At 41.4% G+C, this 19,525-nt stretch overlaps 1 protein-coding gene across 3 annotated transcripts in view; it reads left to right on the top strand.

The window, feature by feature from the left end:
• The first annotated feature begins 3,554 nt into the window (after positions 1–3,554).
• BANP (BTG3 associated nuclear protein) overlaps positions 3,555–19,525 on the top strand; it is a 153,482-nt gene continuing 137,511 nt past the window's right edge. For 2 of the 3 annotated variants that reach the window (XM_083754570.1, XM_083754572.1), the window contains exons 1-3: positions 3,555–3,748; positions 17,007–17,135; positions 17,760–17,854. In XM_083754570.1, coding sequence (XP_083610696.1) covers positions 17,066–17,135; positions 17,760–17,854 — 165 coding nt within the window. In that variant the 5' untranslated portion in view covers positions 3,555–3,748; positions 17,007–17,065. The remainder of the gene's footprint in view (positions 3,749–17,006; positions 17,136–17,759; positions 17,855–19,525) is intronic. The other variant, XM_083754571.1, reaches the window with a different exon arrangement.

The following is a 19,525-nucleotide window of genomic DNA, read 5'->3' as shown; positions in this document are numbered from 1 at the left end:
GAATGAGTATCAGTGGAGACTGTGGTGTCTTTAGGATATATGGTTTTATTTACCCATGTATACAACCTGAGCATAGGATAGTGGGGCTCACAGCATTAACATTGCCATAGATATTGCTTTCCCTTTAGGTTTCCAGGGGAGCCCCAGCACAGAGCAAGACCTGTCTCTGTGTCTGTAGCTACTGTTTTCATATATGTACATATCTATATATATGTATCACACACAGAGACTACCGGTATATTATTCTCCTATAGTCTGCTTAGGTGAGGGGATGCAGGAAAGGCTCACCTATTTGTTCTGTGAGCAACTTTTTTGGTTATGCTAAATTGTGGTATTTAGCTAGTCAGTCCAAACCATTACCTTGAAAGAAGGAAATGGTTTGGTTGGTTTCCCCTTATACATTCTACCTTCACAGATACAGGATTGCAGATTATGGAGGGGAACCCAAGGTCTCATCCAGGCTGACCCTGCAAACTCATAACATTATGGATGGTCATGGTGGAGGAGAGAACTGTTGCAATGTTGGCAATTGAGAAAGGTGGAGTCACTGTCACTGCTCTTCTGCAATTAGTTGGGAGCAGAACTCAAGGCCAAGATCCTTTTACAATGCTTACTCACAAGCCAAGTCTTGTTCAACAAAGATCCCTGGCAACATCACATCACGTTTTATTGCTTTCTGTGTTTGTTGGGTACTTTGCTTCACTAGAAGGATTTCAAAATGGAACCAATTTCCCAATAAATGCTTTTTGGGGTGTGGAGTAGGACTGCAGACTGAATGTGGATTACAAAGAAAAATTAAGTACTCTGTGTCTACTGATTCCAGAATAAAATGTTGTGTGAATGCAGCCTAAGAATGTCTTAAGAACTGGGCCTCAATTTGCTTGTTTTCCTTCCCCACCTCACCTTCGTTTTCTCTCATGTATCTTAGATTATAAACTTGATGGAAAGGACATTTTTTAAAAACCTTTGTACAGTGCCTGGAAAACTTTGGCACCTTATAATTTTTTATAATTTTTATATTTGTTATTAATAATACACATGTAATGCTTTGAACTGTCACAATCTGCTACACATTCACTCATGCTATATAAAAATGTTAACTGTTTATGACAAGATTTTCCTATATCTTTTTCTGCTCTATATCTGTAGATCTGCTACAGGTTACACAGGAAATTACTACAGATTGTGAACATGTATGATTTTTTGACCTCTTTACATGGGGCAACCTTTGCACTGAACCTTTGCAAAACTGTGTGCACCGAGAGTTAATTTTTTTCATTAAATTGGTGCTCCCCCCCCCGGGGGTACGCAGAGGTATGCATACCCCCTAAACATTTTGTGAATCTAAGTTTGGCCTCATTGAGGGACAGTATTTCAATATGAGTAGGAAAATGAGAGTATCCCTAAATATTTATTTTAAAGAAAAAAAGCACTGCCTTAAATTATACACCGGGTATATAGAATTTGCTTTGGATAATAATATTTAAAATGCCTTGAACTGATAAATGAGGTTATGGACAGTGTTTGTCAAACACTGATTTGCTTGGGAAAAGCATAGAATCCCAGGGCCCTGCCATGGTTGACAGAAACTTAAAACATCAACAAATCTAGTATGGCATTTGCAGTTATTAGGTGTAGAAGTTGGAGGGACCTTATAAGTTTCTGTAGATGAGAGTTCCCATCAATAGATATTTGAATTGTTATACTCATGAAGTGGACTGTGTAGCCCATGAAAGGTTATGCTGAATTGTTAGCCTTTTATGATGCCACATACAGTGGTACCTCAGGTTAAGTACTTAATTCGTTCCAGAGCTCCATACTTAACCTGAAACTGTTCTTAACCTGAAGCACCACTTTAGCTAATGGGGCCTCCTGCTGCCGTCGTGCCGCTGGAGCACCATTTCTGTTCTCATCCTGAAGCAAAGTTCTTAACCTGAAACACTATTTATATGTTAGCGGAGTCTGTAACCTGAAGCGTATGTAACCTGAGGTACCACTGTAGTTCCCCCTCTCTCTGAATTTGTAACCAGTGAGGCCAAAGACAATGAATCACAATGGGAAGCTGCAGTTCAGTTACATTTGTATACATAATTCAACATATGCACCAGCTGTCCCAGTTTACCAGAAACAGTACCCTTTTCTTGCTACACTTGCCTTGCAAATTGCTATCTGTGTTCTGGCCATTTGCAGATGCCATTTCAATTATTATTGTTTTGCATGAGATACCACGCTTCCAGCTCCAGCTCTTTACCTAGGATCTCTAGAGTTACACCCACAACCTACATTTACAGCACATGGCTTCCCCTGAATAATCCTGGAAACTGTAGTTTCTTAAATGTGCTGGGTATTTAGTTGTGTGAGGGGTAAACCATAGTTCCCTGGAGTGTTGTTGTTGTTGTTTTTTTTTGAGGGGGGCAAACATGTGCTTCAGATGAATGGCACTGGATGTGGTGCTGCTATCCTAGGGAGATTTACTTCTTGAGTAAATATGAAGAAGTGTGTATCTGAAGAAGTGTGCATGCACACGAAAGCTCATACCAAGAACTGACTTAGTTGGTCTTTAAGGTGCTACTGGAAGGATTTTTTTTTTGTTTTGAGTAAACATGAGTAAGAGTGTGCTGCATATAGAAACATGGGTAGACAATTTGTCTACCTGACTTTGTAAATGCCTTAGAGATTTTTATGTATTTATTTTATTAAGTGGTCTATAAATCTTGTTAAATAGGCAAATAAAATAAAAACAGAATGGTATTTGTACAAAAGCTTATGTTGGACTAAATTTGTTCACCTTTAAGGTGCTACAAGATAAATTATTTTGCTTTCTTACTGACCAGCACCAGCTTTCCAGGTTTTCAGACAGGAGCCTTTCCCAGCCCTGGGACCTTTTGCATGTAAAGTAGGTGCTCTGTCACAGAGCTAGACCTTCTGCCACATTTCTGACTGGTTTTAACACCAAGCCAGTTCCTCCTTGTTGTTCAATGTATAGGACTAAGATATGGGAGACTATGATTCCAGTCCCCACTCAGTCGTGAAGCTCACTTGGTGACCTGGGGAAAATCGCTGTTTCTCAGCCTAACCTACCTCACAGGGTTGTTGTGCAGATAAAATGGGAAGAACAGTATATGCCAGCTTGAGGCCCTTGAATGAAAGGCAGGGTATTTATGTGATAAAATGAAAATAATTATCCCACTCTCCCTGTATATGTAATGTATCGGTCTCTGTCTATGTGTTTGAGCCACACACCTCATATATACCAAAATCACGCTACACGTTTATTGAGGCTTTGAGCAATATTTGGCGGGAATGACAATCCGTGAAAACATGACCTAACCATCGCTTTGCTTTATTTCTGCCGCCTGGTGGCCTCAAGCTTTCAAACTCTGAGCCCAAAGCATCATTGAGCTTTACAACTACACTCCCCAGCGTCCACTTCTTCTTTCCCTGGTTACTACAACTCCCAGCATGCCTCGGGAGAAGCGGGCTTCACGGGAGTCTCCCAGCGCGCAAGGCCCTCCGGGACACGTAGTCCAGCCGCTCGCCGGCTGGAGGCTCTGGCGTTGGGTTGGCTGCCGTGGACCAAAGGTGGGAGTCCTTCAGCGCGCGTGCGCAGCGCCTCGAGGCAGTCGAAGGGGAGCGGCGGGGCTTTGTGGCGCCTGCGCAGTGGCGACTCCGGAGGATCTCTCGCGAGGAAGGACGCCATTATCGCAGCCGCCCGACCAAACACCACGAGAATTCGGCAAGGCAAACGGTAACCTCGCTCTCCCCCGCGGCTGGGCGGCTGGCTCGGGCTGGAGCTCCTCGGCGCGGGCCTCGCGCGGCTCCCTCACGACGCCGGAAAACCCGCTCGGTTTCCCTCACAGCGCCTCGGCCGCTGGGCCGCGAGGGGAAGGCGGGAGGAGGGCGAGCGAGGGGCGGGGCTTCACTCTCAGCCTCTCACTCCCCCCCCCCCCGCGCCGCCGTTGCCGCCGCCGCGAGCCGCTTGGCCCCTCCCCTCCTGGAACGGGAGGCGGGATTTCCCTCCTGATTTCTCTTTCACCGCCCCTCCGCCTTGCACGAATTTAGATGATAAGACACCATTTATTTAGGATTATAAATGTTAAATATGTGTGCGTGTACCTGTCTGTTAGCTTCCTGATTTGCATATATTTGCATACCTCAGCAATAGGCTTGCAACTTTTTGATTTTCTAGATAATATTGATTGATCCTTATGGTTTCATCAGCGCGTGTGCTGGTGCCTTTTTTTAAAACGACAACAGCAACAAAATACAGATCCTTGCCCGGAAGGGCATGCATACCTACTGGACACAACACAGAGATAAGGTTATAATCTAATCTGCTTTCCCACAGAAAAACAGTCTTCAAGGTGGATTGTAGTATAGGAAGTGGAAAACCACAACAAGCATGAATATGTGTGATTGAGTAAAAGCAAATTTGAATAGGTTGAAAATGTGTTCTTAATTTAGTGGGAAGCCACTTAAATATATTTATTTACATATCAATGGGGTATTTTAGCCTATGGAAGCCTGGTGTCAGTCCTGCCACCAAGGTTTTGTTCTGTTGCTGTGCCTGGGCTCTGGAATATCTGCTACCTCCCTGACAACATTTTGCCATCACTTGAAGATTGCTCTGTTCTGAGAAGCATTTGGCTTGCTTGTTTTTGATTATTTTTTGATTATTTCCTGTTTCTGTTGTATTTCTGTTTTTCAGTATGTGTTCTCTCTCTCTCACACACAGGATCTCCCAACCTTAGAACTTAATAATAATGATAATAGGATACTTAATTCATCTTGTCATGATGGAGTCTGAGTGGATAATGTTTAGAAACACATTCAAACTACCTCTGTTTTGTAGTCATCCTCTTATTAACTCCCAGATTCGTCCTTTGCTACCAATGTTTCATTGTCAGTTTCGTTCATTTTAACCTGATGAAATATTTTTACACTTGTTCAGTTATTGTCAAAAGGCTAATTGAACGTTACAATTTCAGTAATGCGCACGTGTTGGAACAACAACCACGGGAAATTTTGATTGTGACACGATGCAAAGAAAAATCCAATGAAAACATGTTTAATATTTTCTACCCATATTTATCCTTGGCTGGACTTGAAGTGAATGCTCTCATTTTGATTAAGCTTGACGTGAATGCAATACATAATCTAGTTTTAGGACAAGGATAGGGAATCTGTGGCCCTCTGGATGTTCATTTGGGAGGATGGAAGTTGTAGTCCAACAAAATTTCTTGGAGGGCCACAGGTTCCCTATGCTTGCTGGAGGGCAAGCACATGTTTTCTAGGCTCTCACTCCCCACTCCCCAGCTAAACGTCAGTGATCTCCAGGCTACTTTACAATTTTGCAAAGTTGTAACCGGGCAAGCTTTGCATAGAACTGGGATAGGCAACTTGTTTAGTGCTATTAGAAATTGAGATGGGTCACAATGAAGCTTGCTGCAAGTTTATTATAGGTAACTGTTATTAATACATAATATTATTTAGATAATTTCTCACAACCTAGTTAAATGCCAGGCGTGGCATGTAAATGTGTTGTATTTCTGTCTTCTATAATGCAGAACTTTTTATACTGTGCTCTCAGTATGCATGAAGATATGATAATAGGGAAAAAGGGAGCTTACAGTTTATCCAACCACAGCAGGAGAAGCAACAGAATAAGTCTGGAAATGGAAGTGGCAAGTGTTGCAAACGGTAGCCCTTAAGGCATCCCCATGGGTCATAATATGGGATTACTGTGGTACCTCTAGATGCGAACGGGATCCGTTCCGGAGCGCTGTTCGCATCTAGAAGCAAACGTAACTAGCGATGGCACATCTGCACACACGTGTCGCTTTTCGCCACTTCTGCGCATGCACATGATGTCATTTTGAGCATCTGCGCATGCGCAAGCGGCGAAACCTGGAAGTAATGCGCTCTGTTACTTCCGGGTTGCCGTGGAGCGCAACTCAAACGTGCTCATCCCGAAGCACATTCAACCCGAGGTATGACTGTACAAATGAATTGTTGCACTCTGTTTACATTTCTTAAGTGCCATAACATTTGCTCTCAAACTACACGTTGCCAGAGAGTGAAGTCAGTTGCGTGAAACTGTTTAAATTCTTAACCCCAAACACACAAACAATGAAATGGGATTTGAAAGCAAGAAAATTAGTTCAGTTGCCATTGCAAAACCTGCTTGGAATCAGGGTCTGTAGGAAATGCAAATACTATTTATTGTACATATATTTATGGCCTAAAAAGGAACATGAAACTGCCCTCCCTGCTGGAGCCATGCAGGTCTGGGTCAGATCAGTACCTGCAAACCACACGTATGCCACTTGGGGTTCCATGATGGAAGAAAGACAGGGTATAAATATAAGAAAAATAAATTAGGGGGAAGGAGGCAGATTACTGTTCTTTGAATATTGATGCATTGGAAGGTATATAGAAGAATAACTCAGAGGTAGCGTTTGCCTGCTTTGTGTGCAGACAGGCCCAGGTTCAATCCTTGAGGAATCTTTGATTGAATCAGGGTCAGTGGGAATGCTGGTGGGAAGGACTCTTCTGATTGCCTGAAACCACCCAGAGAGCTTCTGGTCACACAAGACCAGAGTGTACTAAATGGACAAATAAACTGGCCTGATAAAAGGCAACTTCCTACATTCCTGTGAAGACTAGTCTATGTCCACCTTGCTGAAATAATATTTCCTTTTGCTTGGATCCATTCCTCCTTTTCTCTGCTGTAGGGTCAAGATAATCTCCCTTATGTTGTTGCTTCTTATTCACTGCTTCTTTCTGTTCACACCATTATCCTTTCATCTTTACCATCTTAAACAGAAAAAGTGTAACAAAAGAGTGCTATTTGGATTTGCAGCTGCATAGTTCACCTGTTTTGTTTGTTTGGTTTTGCTGCTCAAGACACTTGTGATACATTCTGCAAGGACATACTGGTTTTTCACCAGATGGCGCTCTTCCCTTGAAAATTATGAGCAGCAAATGTATTACTGTACAGTATATTCAGTGCTATTTTTCTAGGAAAAGAGGTGCTGGAACCATGAACACCTCCCTCATTCCCTTAAAATGGCAAATGGCGCCCACCTGAGAGGTGCCAGAACTGAGTTCCTGAGTTTCCCCTGAAAAAAATCCCTGATTATATTGATAATACAATACAAATTTGATGTACTAGCCCATCATTGGCTCTAACAATTGCCTTCAAATAGCTTCAGTTTTGTGGGTTCTTTTTTAAACTGTTGGAAACCTTCTGAAGGATATTTAAAGTACAACCTTTGTTAAAATAAATATTTAAACTCAGAACTGTTATGCTGCGTAATTTGTTTTGATGATGTCAATCCAATCAGTTTGGCAAAGTTACTCCATAATCTGTGTTCGGATTCCCTGAAGTGGATTTACAAGTACAAGCAATTTCTGTTCTCCCTGCTCAGTGATCTGCATTGTTAAAATAACTATGCAGAATCCAAGTGTGACTTTTGCAATTGGATCTTGTCCTTGCTTACTTATACGTAAATTTCTGAGAAAAACAAAAACTGCTCCCTATAGGTGTGTTAAGGATTGCAGCCTTAGTTTCTCTTCTTTGTTCCTTCTTTTATACTGTTCATTAACTTGGGGTGAAAAGGGGTTAGACATATGGTTTAAAGTGTTGAAACAGTATATTGGAAATGTGTGAGAGCACGCCCTTGGCAGCCTAAAACAGTAATGGCATATAGTGCTTGGGTTTGTTTTAAATGGCTGAAGGCTGTGAAGCAGGCTGAAGTACTGGAACTCAGCTCGCTCTCTCCATGTGGGGCTGGGTTCCAGTCCCACAAGATTCCTTACAGCTGTGTTTCCCAAACTTAGAATAATCGCATAATGCTTTTGAGAGTTTAGTCTCATTGGCATACCCTTTCTCTGGCAAAGATAACTTGGAGGTAGTTCTAATACAGTGGTACCTCGGGTTAAGTACTTAATTTGTTCCGGAGGTCCGTTCTTAACCTGAAACTGTTCTTAACCTGAGGCATCACTTTAGCTAATGGGGCCTCCTGCTGCCACCGCGTCGCTGGAGCACAATTTCTGTTCTCATCCTGAAGCAAAGTTCTTAACCCGAGGTAATATTTCTGGGTTAGCGGAGTCTGTAACCTGAAGTGTATGTAACCTGAAGTGTATGTAACCTGAGGCACCACTGTAATACTATTTTATCTAGACCAGAACAAATTCTGCCATGTACCCTTTGAAAGCCCTTTGCATACCCTTGAGAGTATACCACACTTTGCGGAACACTGCCCTACAGGATAGGAGCTCACCCTCTCTGCTCTCTTCCCCACTAAAGGTGTATTGCGGGGGGGGGGGCTTTTGCTGTCTCCTCTCTAACTATACTGTGTGCTCCCAGCCCCATCTATATATGTGGGTCAGGGTTTGGAGTATGCAAATACCATTGGGGAAAAGTTAAGCAGGGTTCCATTGTGGGACTTGCTTTGTCATTCTCCCAGTCCATTGGTTTAATCTTCATAACACAGATGGACAGTGATACTCTTGAGTGCAGCAAACACAATACCATCATTTTCTTCTTGCTCCTATTAATTGATAACGTGTGTCAGATGGTCACACTTTTTAGTAAATAACTAAAAAAGAATACACCGAATTCTATTTTAAATTGGCAATCTTCCTATATTTGTTTAAAGTTTCTACAGTTCTCTCCCAAGCACTGCCCACCCCCACCCCACCCCCATATATGACAAGCACCCATATCCCCCCCAAAGTATTAGTTTTCTGCAGCATCCTAAAAAGAGATCCTTTATTTAAAGAGTTAGTGTAAATTCTTTGGATAATTTGAAGGAAGATTTATCCAGGTTGTTTGCACTTCGATCAGCATATACAAATATTTTGATTTACAGGCAAGTTGACTACCGAGAAATGTTTCTTTCCCTTTGCTGTGAACATCTAAATGGTCAAGAACATTTGGTAAATACAAACCATTTGTTCACCACAACTCCTTCCCTTTCTGCAGAAGTCATACAATCTTATTTTCTGCTAATATTTTGTAGGCACTTGTGTTTGAAGGCTGTTCACATTAAAGGCTAATGCTGCAGCCTCTGTAAAGGGTTGAAATGGAGCAGGAGTTTTGTTTGTGTTCTTCCTATGTACCTGTGACCCTGTGCCTGTGATGATACTGCGTGACGTTGCCCTGTGTCCATAGGCTGGTGTGGTGCCAGGAAGAGACACAAATCAAACCATGAGGCCATGTAGATTCACAGTATACCATATTTTTCTGTGTATAACATGCCCCCATGTATAAGACGCCTCCTATTTTTGGGGACTCCAGATTAAGAAAATGGGAGATTTCCCAGAGTTGTGGAGCTTTTTTGGGGGGGCAGCTCAGACTTGTTGAGATTTTTTGTGGGGGGAATGCTGAAATTTGCTCACTTAACTGCCACTCGCACATGGTGCAAAAGCTGCCTATCGTCTGTCCCCTCACTGGCAGAAGCTGCCAGTCGCCCAACCAATTACCGCAGCGACAGCCAATAAAAACTAGCTCTTGATGCAACCACCAATAGCATACCCAATAGCTGCTGACAATCTCCGGCTCGCGGCAGCAACCAATCCCAAGTCCCCCCATGCACATTCCGTGTATAAGACAACCCCCAATTTTTAACATTTTAAAATAAGCAAACCTTGTCTTATACATGGAAAAGTACAGTAATTTAAAATTTCAGATTGGGTTCCTAAGAAAAAATTACAATGATGTTTGCCCTTTTAGGCCTCCTCGGTGCCAGAGAAGCACAAGTGACGTTACATAGGGAGTGGATAATGCACGTTTAGATTTCTGCATAGGAGTGATAGCATTACACTTTGCGCAAATGAATGTAAAGGGTAGATGTATTTTGCCCTTAAAGCAAAATGAGGTAATGAGTGCAAAGGCTATGATTGTTGATAAATGGTTTCTTTTAATTGCCATGTATCAACTTGGAGAGGTTGAGGGTTCTTGACCACTTCAAAGGCCACACAGTAAGCTTTGTGACTGAATGGGGAGCAGTGTAGAACATGACTCTGAAACTTTGTTCAGTGCCTCAGTCTCCCCTAGTGTAGAGAGAAGAAATGCCTTAGTGCACCTGCAGCAGCAAAACCCGACGCCTTCATCTACCCCACCTGCAAAACATACATTTTTCTCATATCGGTCTCTACAGCTGCATCAGACGCTGTAACTCTCCCAATGGTTTGACTTCACTCTTGAATGCACACTCTACCATAGTCTCCTGAGACAGACGCCAACAACCATGTACATATTGTGCAGGAGTCCTACAAACACTTACTTGGGAATAGGTTCTATTGAACTTTATGGGAATATCTTCCATGTAGTCTGCATCTATGTACAGTAAGCCAAAAGAGGCATTGGTTGCCTCTCGGTATCTTTTTGGCATATCAGGGCCTTTGCACTGCCTGTAAATGGAAGCTTCCAAAAGCACAGCTGTACTTTCACATGACAACTCTGTCAGATCAGGCCAAGGCCCTTCCAGTATGGCATTCTGGTCTCAGACTAAATGCCGATTTATGCTCTGCACTATGCAGGCTTTTGATGAATTTTTGATGATTATACTTGTGATTAAAATTAGTAAGAATCCGAAGTAGGCAAATGAGGATTGGAAGAACACATTAAATTCTGAAGAGCCAACATTTAGGGGGAAATGCTTAATGGAACTGAGAAAACACTAACATGAATGACTAGTTGCCTAGGGTTTTCCCAGTCCAGATGCAAGCAATTTGAAAAATAGCTCTATATGGAGGCAAGAAGGAAGGCAAAAACTAAGAAGAACTGCAGTTCTGTAATCTTGAGACTGGACACGTTTGGGTTCCCTTTGTAGTTTTATGAGGGTGCCTGTGTAGCATGAAATCTCTCTTTCCAATGAGAATCCTTTTGAGGTTCTACATCTTTATTCTACCCTTAAAAGTCATGCAGAAAAGGCCCTCGGAGAACTGGCAGGGCTCCTGCTTACAATGCGGTTGACCTTCTTTTACTAAAGGGCTGCTTTTTATTATGTTATGCCTATTAATCAATGTTACAATATGTTGACATATGATGTAATTGGTTAGGGAGCAATGGGCTAGCATGAGATGACTAAGATCTAGCTGCCAACAGGTCTGCCGATAGGAGCCAAGTGTAAGGTTTATAAAGTTAGAACAAATCACAGAGGTGACTGGGTTTGTAAAAGAGCGTTCTTAGCTGTTTATGTCAGAGCTGGATGAAGGGCAAGTGGGCTACTAAAGGAATATTTGGCTGTCATTTGGTGCCTGGGAAAGGAAAAATGATGCATTGAATAACCATGACAGCTATGTGTTAGAATGTTCATAAATTCTCACTTCGCACTGGACTTATTTCATCTTAAGTTTTTGGTTTTTTTTTAATACCAGGAAAGAATTTCTGTTTGTGCAGTAAATTACTACAGTACCACAAACATGCATGATAGAAGAAAATTGGTTCGGAAGGCAGTTAGTTATGTGACTAGAAAAGCCAAGAATTACACTTCAATTAAATACCCTTTAAGTACTGGAAAAACCTTTGTATCTTGACACGTAGCTTCTTTTTATTAATTTTAGTTTATTTTGTATGTTTTAGAATACCTGTGACAGGTTTCAAATGCTGAGTATAGTTTTTTGGATTAAGATGTTGACAGAATGTTATGATTGCACTTTTTAAGCTGTAAAAATGTTTGGGCAGTTCTATTTTTAAACTGATATGGCTTTTGATACCTAGTTTTATTTTGGAATAGGAAATAATTACAGATTCCTAGATGACATTATCAAGTATTTAGGTGCCCACACTGAAAAAGCAGAGGCCATTGTTCCTAGGTGCCCGGGATCTCTCTCTACTCATGTTTTTTACCCTTAAAACAGCAAAGGATGGCAGCTGTGAAGGATGTACAGCATTTATTAGACTTTCCCCCTATATTTCTATTACTGTTATAGCTGTCACTTGGAACCAAAGTTAATAGACAGAGACATTGTTGTAAATATGGATCCCAACCCAGATTTTTAAAGCCGCCAAAAATATGACAGCATGAGTATTCATTGACCTTTTCTGCTTTTGTGAAATATATTGTGGGCTTTAGCCCACATATGTTTACACCATGCTAACTATGAAACCTTAAACATGCTTCTTCAGAAGTAAATCCCACAGAATAGACATACTCCCTATTCGCAGGGGCCAGCAAACTTTTTCAGCAGGGGGCCGGTCCACTGTCCCTAAGACCTTGTTGGGGGGCCGGACTATATTTTGCAGGGGGGAAAAATTAACAAATTCCTATGCCCCACAAATAACCCAGAGATGCATTTTAAATAAAAGGACGCATTCTACTCATGTAAAAACATGCTGATTCTTTGACCGTTCGTGGGCTGGATTTAGAAGGTGATTGGGCTGGATCCGGCCCCTGGGCCTTAGTTTGCCCACCCATGCCCTAGTGAATGTATTGGAGATTGAAGCTTACAATTCCTTAAACCTCAATGGAGACACAAGACCCTCTATTTCTCAGCAACAGACTTACATGCCTGCCCCTGGGTTCGCTGTTAGTGTTCTCTTACCTTGGTATGTAAGCTATTTTTCAGGCTGAGGACTGCATTTCCTTGTAGGTAACCCCCAGGGTAGGGGTGGGGACAGAACACAATAGTGATAGATGTGGCCAGAGGTGAAGTAGGGTGGACTGACATGCAACTCTCATCTTTGTACAATGGCAAACATTCTGGCCTTGTGAGGGCTCATAGTTTCTACTGAGGGCATGGTATCCAAAATTGGGATGTCACATTTCAACTGGGGCAGTTGAGGGGTATGGGACACATTCCAGTTTTACAAAAGCACTTAAATTCCTGGATAAGGGCTGCTGAGGGGTGGCTTGTTGAAAGAAGTGTGGGGCCTGGGAAGATTTCTTAGGGCCTGGTAGAGAACCCTAGAGTGTTCATTCTGCTCCTGGGCCAAACATTCTCCACCCTTCATATAAACTGTCATTTCAGTTTTACAAAATGTGGAGATGATCAGAAGATGTAAATTGATAGAATTCTGTGTGATACATCCCAATGATGTCATTTGCCGAATACCTGATGATTTTCATGGATTTTGATTTTTTCTTTAAACTGTGACCCAAAGCATGCTTGGTTGAAAGTTAGTTCAGTTTAAGAGCTTATTGCCAAGTTGCATATGTTTTTAGGATTGAGGTTCCAGTAAGGAATGGATAACTGACAGCTCACAAATCAACTCAGGCCCAATTTTTCTTGGCCTTCGGACACTTAATGAAATTGAAATAATTTTCAGTTTTCATTAAAATGAAAAGCAAACACCTCAGTACTGCATAGAATAATAAGCTATTTTTGTGGCTTTGGAGCAAAGTGTGGAAAACACATCTGTGACAAAGCCCAAGGCAAGATTTCTTGAATTGGGAAAAAGACTCAGCTGAGTGCTATCCGCATATGGTACCAAGTTGAATTTGAAATGGATAAACCAATCTTATGCATAAAAATCATCTTACCATGAAAAGGAGGGGAAATGCCTTTCTTATAACTAAACAAACAAAACTAAGCATGGGTAGCAAAACAATGTAGTGTTTTCAAAATGTTTTGGGAAGTAACCCAAAGCAGTCCCATGCATTGCCCTCCTGGTGGGGGGCTGCCAGGAACTCATTGCCACATTGAGTCCTCTATGTTGGGACAGCTATTGGCAAGGCTGCTATGTGGCATTTCCTTCATATTCAAAGACACTCTATCTTGTCCGTGGGTTTCCCATGAGGCATTAGGTTGCATCTTATGGGCTTTTAATCTGATCTAGCAAAGCTCCGTTCTTAAGTTCTGTTCAAGATATGCTGGGCAAAAAGAGAACTTGTACAAAAGCCCAAATATTCCTCAATTTGTTCCAAAAGTTGTGTAATCAGGCAGGAGACATTTGTGAGTGCACCTATAAAATTGCAAAAGGTACTTGACGTGAAGAAGAGCATAAACTGAAAAATGGAGCAGGACCAGCTGGTCTTAATGTGCAGTACTATAACATGCTTTATATGATTCATACTTTCCATTTTTTTTTATTTTTAAGAAAAGTAGGGACTAGGCTGATTTCTTCTCCCTTGACAGGATGCAAAATTGATTCCTAAGCCTGATAATTACCCAGCATTGCTTGAGAACTGTCTGCCTATCTCTCTTAGTGTAGATAATAAAATACCAACCTTTGCATAATAAGCCATTACTAAAGCATTTATTTTATTTTATTTTATTTTATTTTATTGCAGAGGAGGAACACATTATAAAATACAAAACACATAGTGGTGTTTGTCACTGCAGAAAAGGCCTTTGATAGGCTGGAATGCAAGTAAGCAGGGAATGCAACTTATCCCAAAAATTATCTGGATTACCTTTTAAACATAAATACCCAGGATGAACAGTACATTTTCAAATTGTAGCTTAAACTTCAAGCTAAAAACCCAAGGATAAAAGGACACTGTAAAAATTGGTGTGACCTCTTGGTGAACTGCTCTACATGTGGAACACTGACTACAACTTTATATGATTTTGGACTCTCTTGTTGGTCACCAGAACCTGCAGTATGGTGATTGTAAAATACACATGCATATATATGTTAATATTACTTTAAATTGCGGGACATGTATTGTGTTAATCTGTGTGAATTTTGATTTTCTTACGAGTAAAGGAAGATGAAAAGCGGAGGGTGGAGGATTTTGACTTGTTCTTTCCCTTTTCTTAATGCATGGATTGAAATATTCTTCCTCTTCAAGTTCAGGGCAGGGCTTCCAATAGCTTGCAGTTAGTGACAATATGAATCAGTAATCCTAGCACAGCTGTTTTATTATGTTACGACTGGCTAGTTTCCAGGACTTCTGAGAAATGGCAAACTTAATTTGCCAAAATGATAGAAATGGCAACCACATGCCCTAAATCTCTTGCTAGGTTACTTGGGCATGCTGCCACAGCGAATGCAATCACAATAGTTTTCACGGTGATCCGAATTTCAAATGAATCTCTTGGCAGCAGAAGTGTTTTGAGTAAATGCCTCCAATACCGTGTAGTGTCCTCATTTGGAAGAATCTAGAATGCATATATTTTTTTGTAATGAGCAGCTGCTGCCTTGGCTGGTCCAGGAACCTGGGCGATGCTGTGGTGTTCTCCACCTGCCTGTTTTAATTGCATTCTTATATTTGAGCAGAAGAAGGGAAAAGTCGGTGTGTGCAGTTGGCTTTGATTCAGTGCTAGTGGTTAATGATAAATTGCCATTTCCACTGGCAAATGAAGTTTATTTCCCCAATATTTTTTTGCTTCAGGTATTGAAAAAACCCCTCAATCTGCCTGTTCTTCTCTCTCTCTCTCCATTTCTCCCCCTCCACCAAGTGTGGGAAATGCAGATGTGGATTGCTCCAGCAATTTTAATTCAGCTTTTGGAGGCTGGAGATTTCCTTTAATAAGACCTCTAACAATCCCTGACAGGGAACTCCAGGGGGACAGTGCTGAAAAATGTTTGGCTCTAGAACCAGAGCTGAATGCTGGGATTGGAACTGAATATTGCAGGAGCTGAATTGTGGAAACTCTGGAGACTGGAGAGAGAAAACTGATTTAATTCAAACCAAAGCAGCTTCCAAATCTTATTTTGTGCTGACAAAGAGAGCCTGCGACAGCCTTCCTCAACCAGGTGCCCTTCAAGTGTTTTGGATGCTGCTGCATGATGCTAGGGCTGATGGCAGTTGTAGTCCAAAAAATCTGGAGAGCACCAGTTTGGAGAAGACTGGTTTATGAGAATGCCTCACACTTTGGCATAATTCCTCATATATCTGTGTGTATAGATGTACTGGATCAGTCCAGGACAAGGAAAGAGGACTTTGGGAAGGAAGTCGCAGAGCGCAAGCCACTCTATCACTTGATTGCAGTAAAGACTAGTCCCATCCTCTCCTCCTTCCTGCAATCCACCATGTTGCCCCAATCTGCTCTAAAGAGTCGGTGTATTCTCCAAGACAGTCTGGGGGGTGGGGAGAGGAAGGGAGAGTCCTATTGAAGAAGTGGAAGTCTGCTTGTGTGACATTTGAGTTCACCTCTTACTTTAATTTTCAATCTTTTGTCTGCTTTGAGTATTATTGATTTGTTAGTCTCCCTTGGGGATAAGGTGGGGTAGAATATTAATAAATAAATGCCCTCTTGCTTAGAAGAGAATAATAGAATCATAGAATTATGTCGGTGTTAAGAGTATGCATGTTACAGTGTCTGTATCATCTAAAAACAAAGTTCCTGCTTTAGAACTATTGCTTGCCTCCATATACACATTTAATTTTCTAGAATTCTGCTGACTTACTAGGAAGCAAGCACCATTGAACTTAGTGGGACTTAACGTCTGAGTAGACAAGTACAGTATAGAATTTCAGTGTTAAGCTAAAAAAAGGAAGATGTCAGTTATCATTTCTTTAACTGTCCTATAATCTTAATATATAAGAATGAAGATGGTGGGAAAAAAATGTCTACCACTATTTACGCACCTCTTATGGTTTACATTAGAAGGCAAATTGTGCAAGTATGTTGTGGTAACTAATTTCAAGATGAAGAACTTTTGAGACTGTCCTCACAATGAGTCATCCAAGGGTAAGAAAAGGGTAGCTTTTTCTTCCCTTTTCTTCCCTTTTCTTCTTATGAGTGCAGTGGGAAATTCTAACCTTAGCATTTAGTAATTGTGAATATTGAGTTTCTCTTTCTCTCTCTCTCTCTGTGTAGAGAGAGATTTCAGATTGCTATAGTAATATAATTATGTATATGCAGCATGAGTTATCTGCCTATTGTTGCTGTTGGAGACAGTGCTGTACTAAATGACCGATGGAAACCTGGTTCTTTATGAGGATCAACGGGATGTTTTCTAAAAAAAAAAAAAAGAAATGAATAAAAATATTTCTGAAAAAGCTCATAAATATGATTTGAACATACTCTTACCCCCTTGTGACATATGGTGACTCTTGCATCCACTGTGTTTATTACAATTTCTTCTTAACAATGTTTTACAGGATCAGATTTGCATGAACTGATACATCTCTTCAGGACCAGCGCTGCTGCCTGTTTCTGAATGATGACAGAACAGGATTTAGCTGAGGTGGTTCAAATTGCTGTTGAGGACTTGAATCCGGATCATCCAGGTATGCTGTTGGAGGGGACACACAGTGGGAGATGTAACACAGAGAGAGGAATAAATGCAAAGGCACCCTATATTTTGCTGTTGGTTGCATGTATGTTTTATTATATGTCTTGTACAAATGAAGAATGATGAAGAACTGATCTATAGAATCTCATGTTTCTTTGGGACTAAATAAAATAGTGCTTTAGTAGAGACAGGCTACCACACACCCAGAGTTTATGTGCTCTTCTTCCAGTCCCTACTTCCTGTGTCTCATATTGTATTATGCCCTAAACATTTCTTATGATACTGAAGCATGGCAACTGAGACTGAGGTGCTGGCAGCCACCAGCAATGGAATGCATGTTAGGATACAACATGATTGAAGATGGTTGGCAAGCCTGATGTAGACTGTGGCTTGGCCTGTTTGGGAGCATGGATCTAGAGCTTATCTCAGTCTGAATCAACCATTGAAACACCCTCAGATAGGAGGTAGCTTCAGCTGTTAAAACAGGATTGGAGAAAGGAATTTCCTTGCATGTACTCAAATGGCAACTTTGCATTCAAAGGCTGTATTTAATTTGTACTGGTTGTGCAGTGTCCTTTCTGGAAATTCTGAAAGTAGCTTCTCTGTTTTTGTTTTGCAGTTGTGTTGGAAAATCATGATGTGACAGAGGAAGATGTAGACCCACCTATAAAGCGTCAACGGATCGAAATTAATTGCCAGGATCCCTCAATTAAGGTGCCTGTGGACATTTGTTGTTATTTACTACATGTTGTCAAGTATTGGATGGACAAGGGTAGGTTCTGTTACTGCAGGGATGGGGACTTTGTGGCTCTCCAGATGTTGTAGCATTCCATTTCCCATCAGTCCCAGCCATCATAACCAATGGTGATGGGAGTTGTAGCTAAGCAACATCTGGAGGTCCACAGGTTCCCCCATCTCTGTATTGTGGGCTAAAGACTTCTAAATTGTCTGCAGCTGCAGGTTTCTTGTTCTCCTTAAGAAAGACAGAGACAGAGGCTTCAGAAGCTAACCCAAGAATCTTGCCACAGCAGATTGACTCCATACTCCTAGTACTAGGTACTTGTCTATGGGGCTATTGGGCAGATAGTAGAGTTGGTTGCATCAAAAGCCCTTCAGGGGCTAAATTTTATTGTATGCTTTAGCTCCTTCTGTAGGGAAATTGCTTAATATTTTGTTAACTAGTTAATTTAAGCAGTGTATTTTTTCCAAGCTGTTTTTTCTATCTTGAATAACTAACCTAACGGGCTAAATTTGCTTCTTCTGTGTAACTTTTAATTAAAGTCCACCAGGGGGCACAATAGAAATTTCTTTAAGTAAATCAAAACAAAGTGAAAATCAAAACAAAAATATTTCGTAGTGTGGGGAAGGTTCTTCTTAATGCTGCTCTTTTGTTATTTCTTTAGGAAATTAATCACAGTAATTGCACAAAGGGTGTGTGTATGTATATTTACCAAACTTGCTTCAGAACCCAAAACTTTGGGAATTGATTATAAAATATTTATATCCCTACTTTGTTTCCAAAAACAACCAAAGTGCCGCTTAGTTTAAAACCTATTGGAACATCAGATTAAAAATTACTTTGGTGGGAGGCGTAGGATAACAGATCAGATATCAAGCCCTAGGGCCTGCTAGAGCAATATAGATCTTACCTGAGATTGGGGTATCATTAAGAAAAAATATTTCCACAGCCTACTACATGAAAATGGCCTCTCCACATGTCCCCACCACTTGTGTTTCTAGAAGTGGTGGACATGTGTTTTACAAAGACCTAAGTGATCAGCTAGAGTTGAATATTTCATGTTAAAATGAAAAGATTTCATTAATAATAATATTTTTTATTTATACCCGGCCCTCCCCAGCCAATACCGGGCTCAGGTCAGCTAACATCAGGTATAATAACAATTGATTCAAATACAATTTAAAAACAGGATTAAAGTACAACTTAAAATGCAGCCTCATTTCAGTGGTCGCCCATATCAAAACTGAGGGGAGAAAATGTCAAATCTTCACCAAGGTCAACTATCCAGATTGGTCCTACGTGGGCCAGAAAAAAGCCAGGGAAGTCCCCAAATAGGGGTTCCATCACAGAAGGAAAAGGAAAGAGGGGGAGGGGATCAGGCTGATTCCAAGCCAAAGGCCAGGCGGAACAACTCTGTCTTACAGGCCCTGCAGAAAGAAATCAGATCCTGCAGGGCCCTGGTTTCATGAGACAGAGTGTTCCACCAGGCTGGAGCCAGTGTTGAAAAGGCCCTGGCCCTGGTTGAGGCTAATCTGACTTCCTTAGGGCCCAGGGCCTCTAGAGTGTTGCTATTTATGGACCTCAAGGTCCTCCGCGGGGCATACCAGGAGAGGTGGTCCTGTAGGTACGAGGGTCCAAGGCAGACA

The sequence above is a fragment of the Podarcis gaigeae genome (genome assembly GCF_964106915.1).
Source record: "Podarcis gaigeae genome assembly, chromosome: 8".
NCBI lineage: Eukaryota > Metazoa > Chordata > Lepidosauria > Squamata > Lacertidae > Podarcis > Podarcis gaigeae.
The sequence above is the reverse complement of the archived record's forward strand: the minus strand, read 5'-3'. Positions and strand labels throughout refer to the sequence as shown.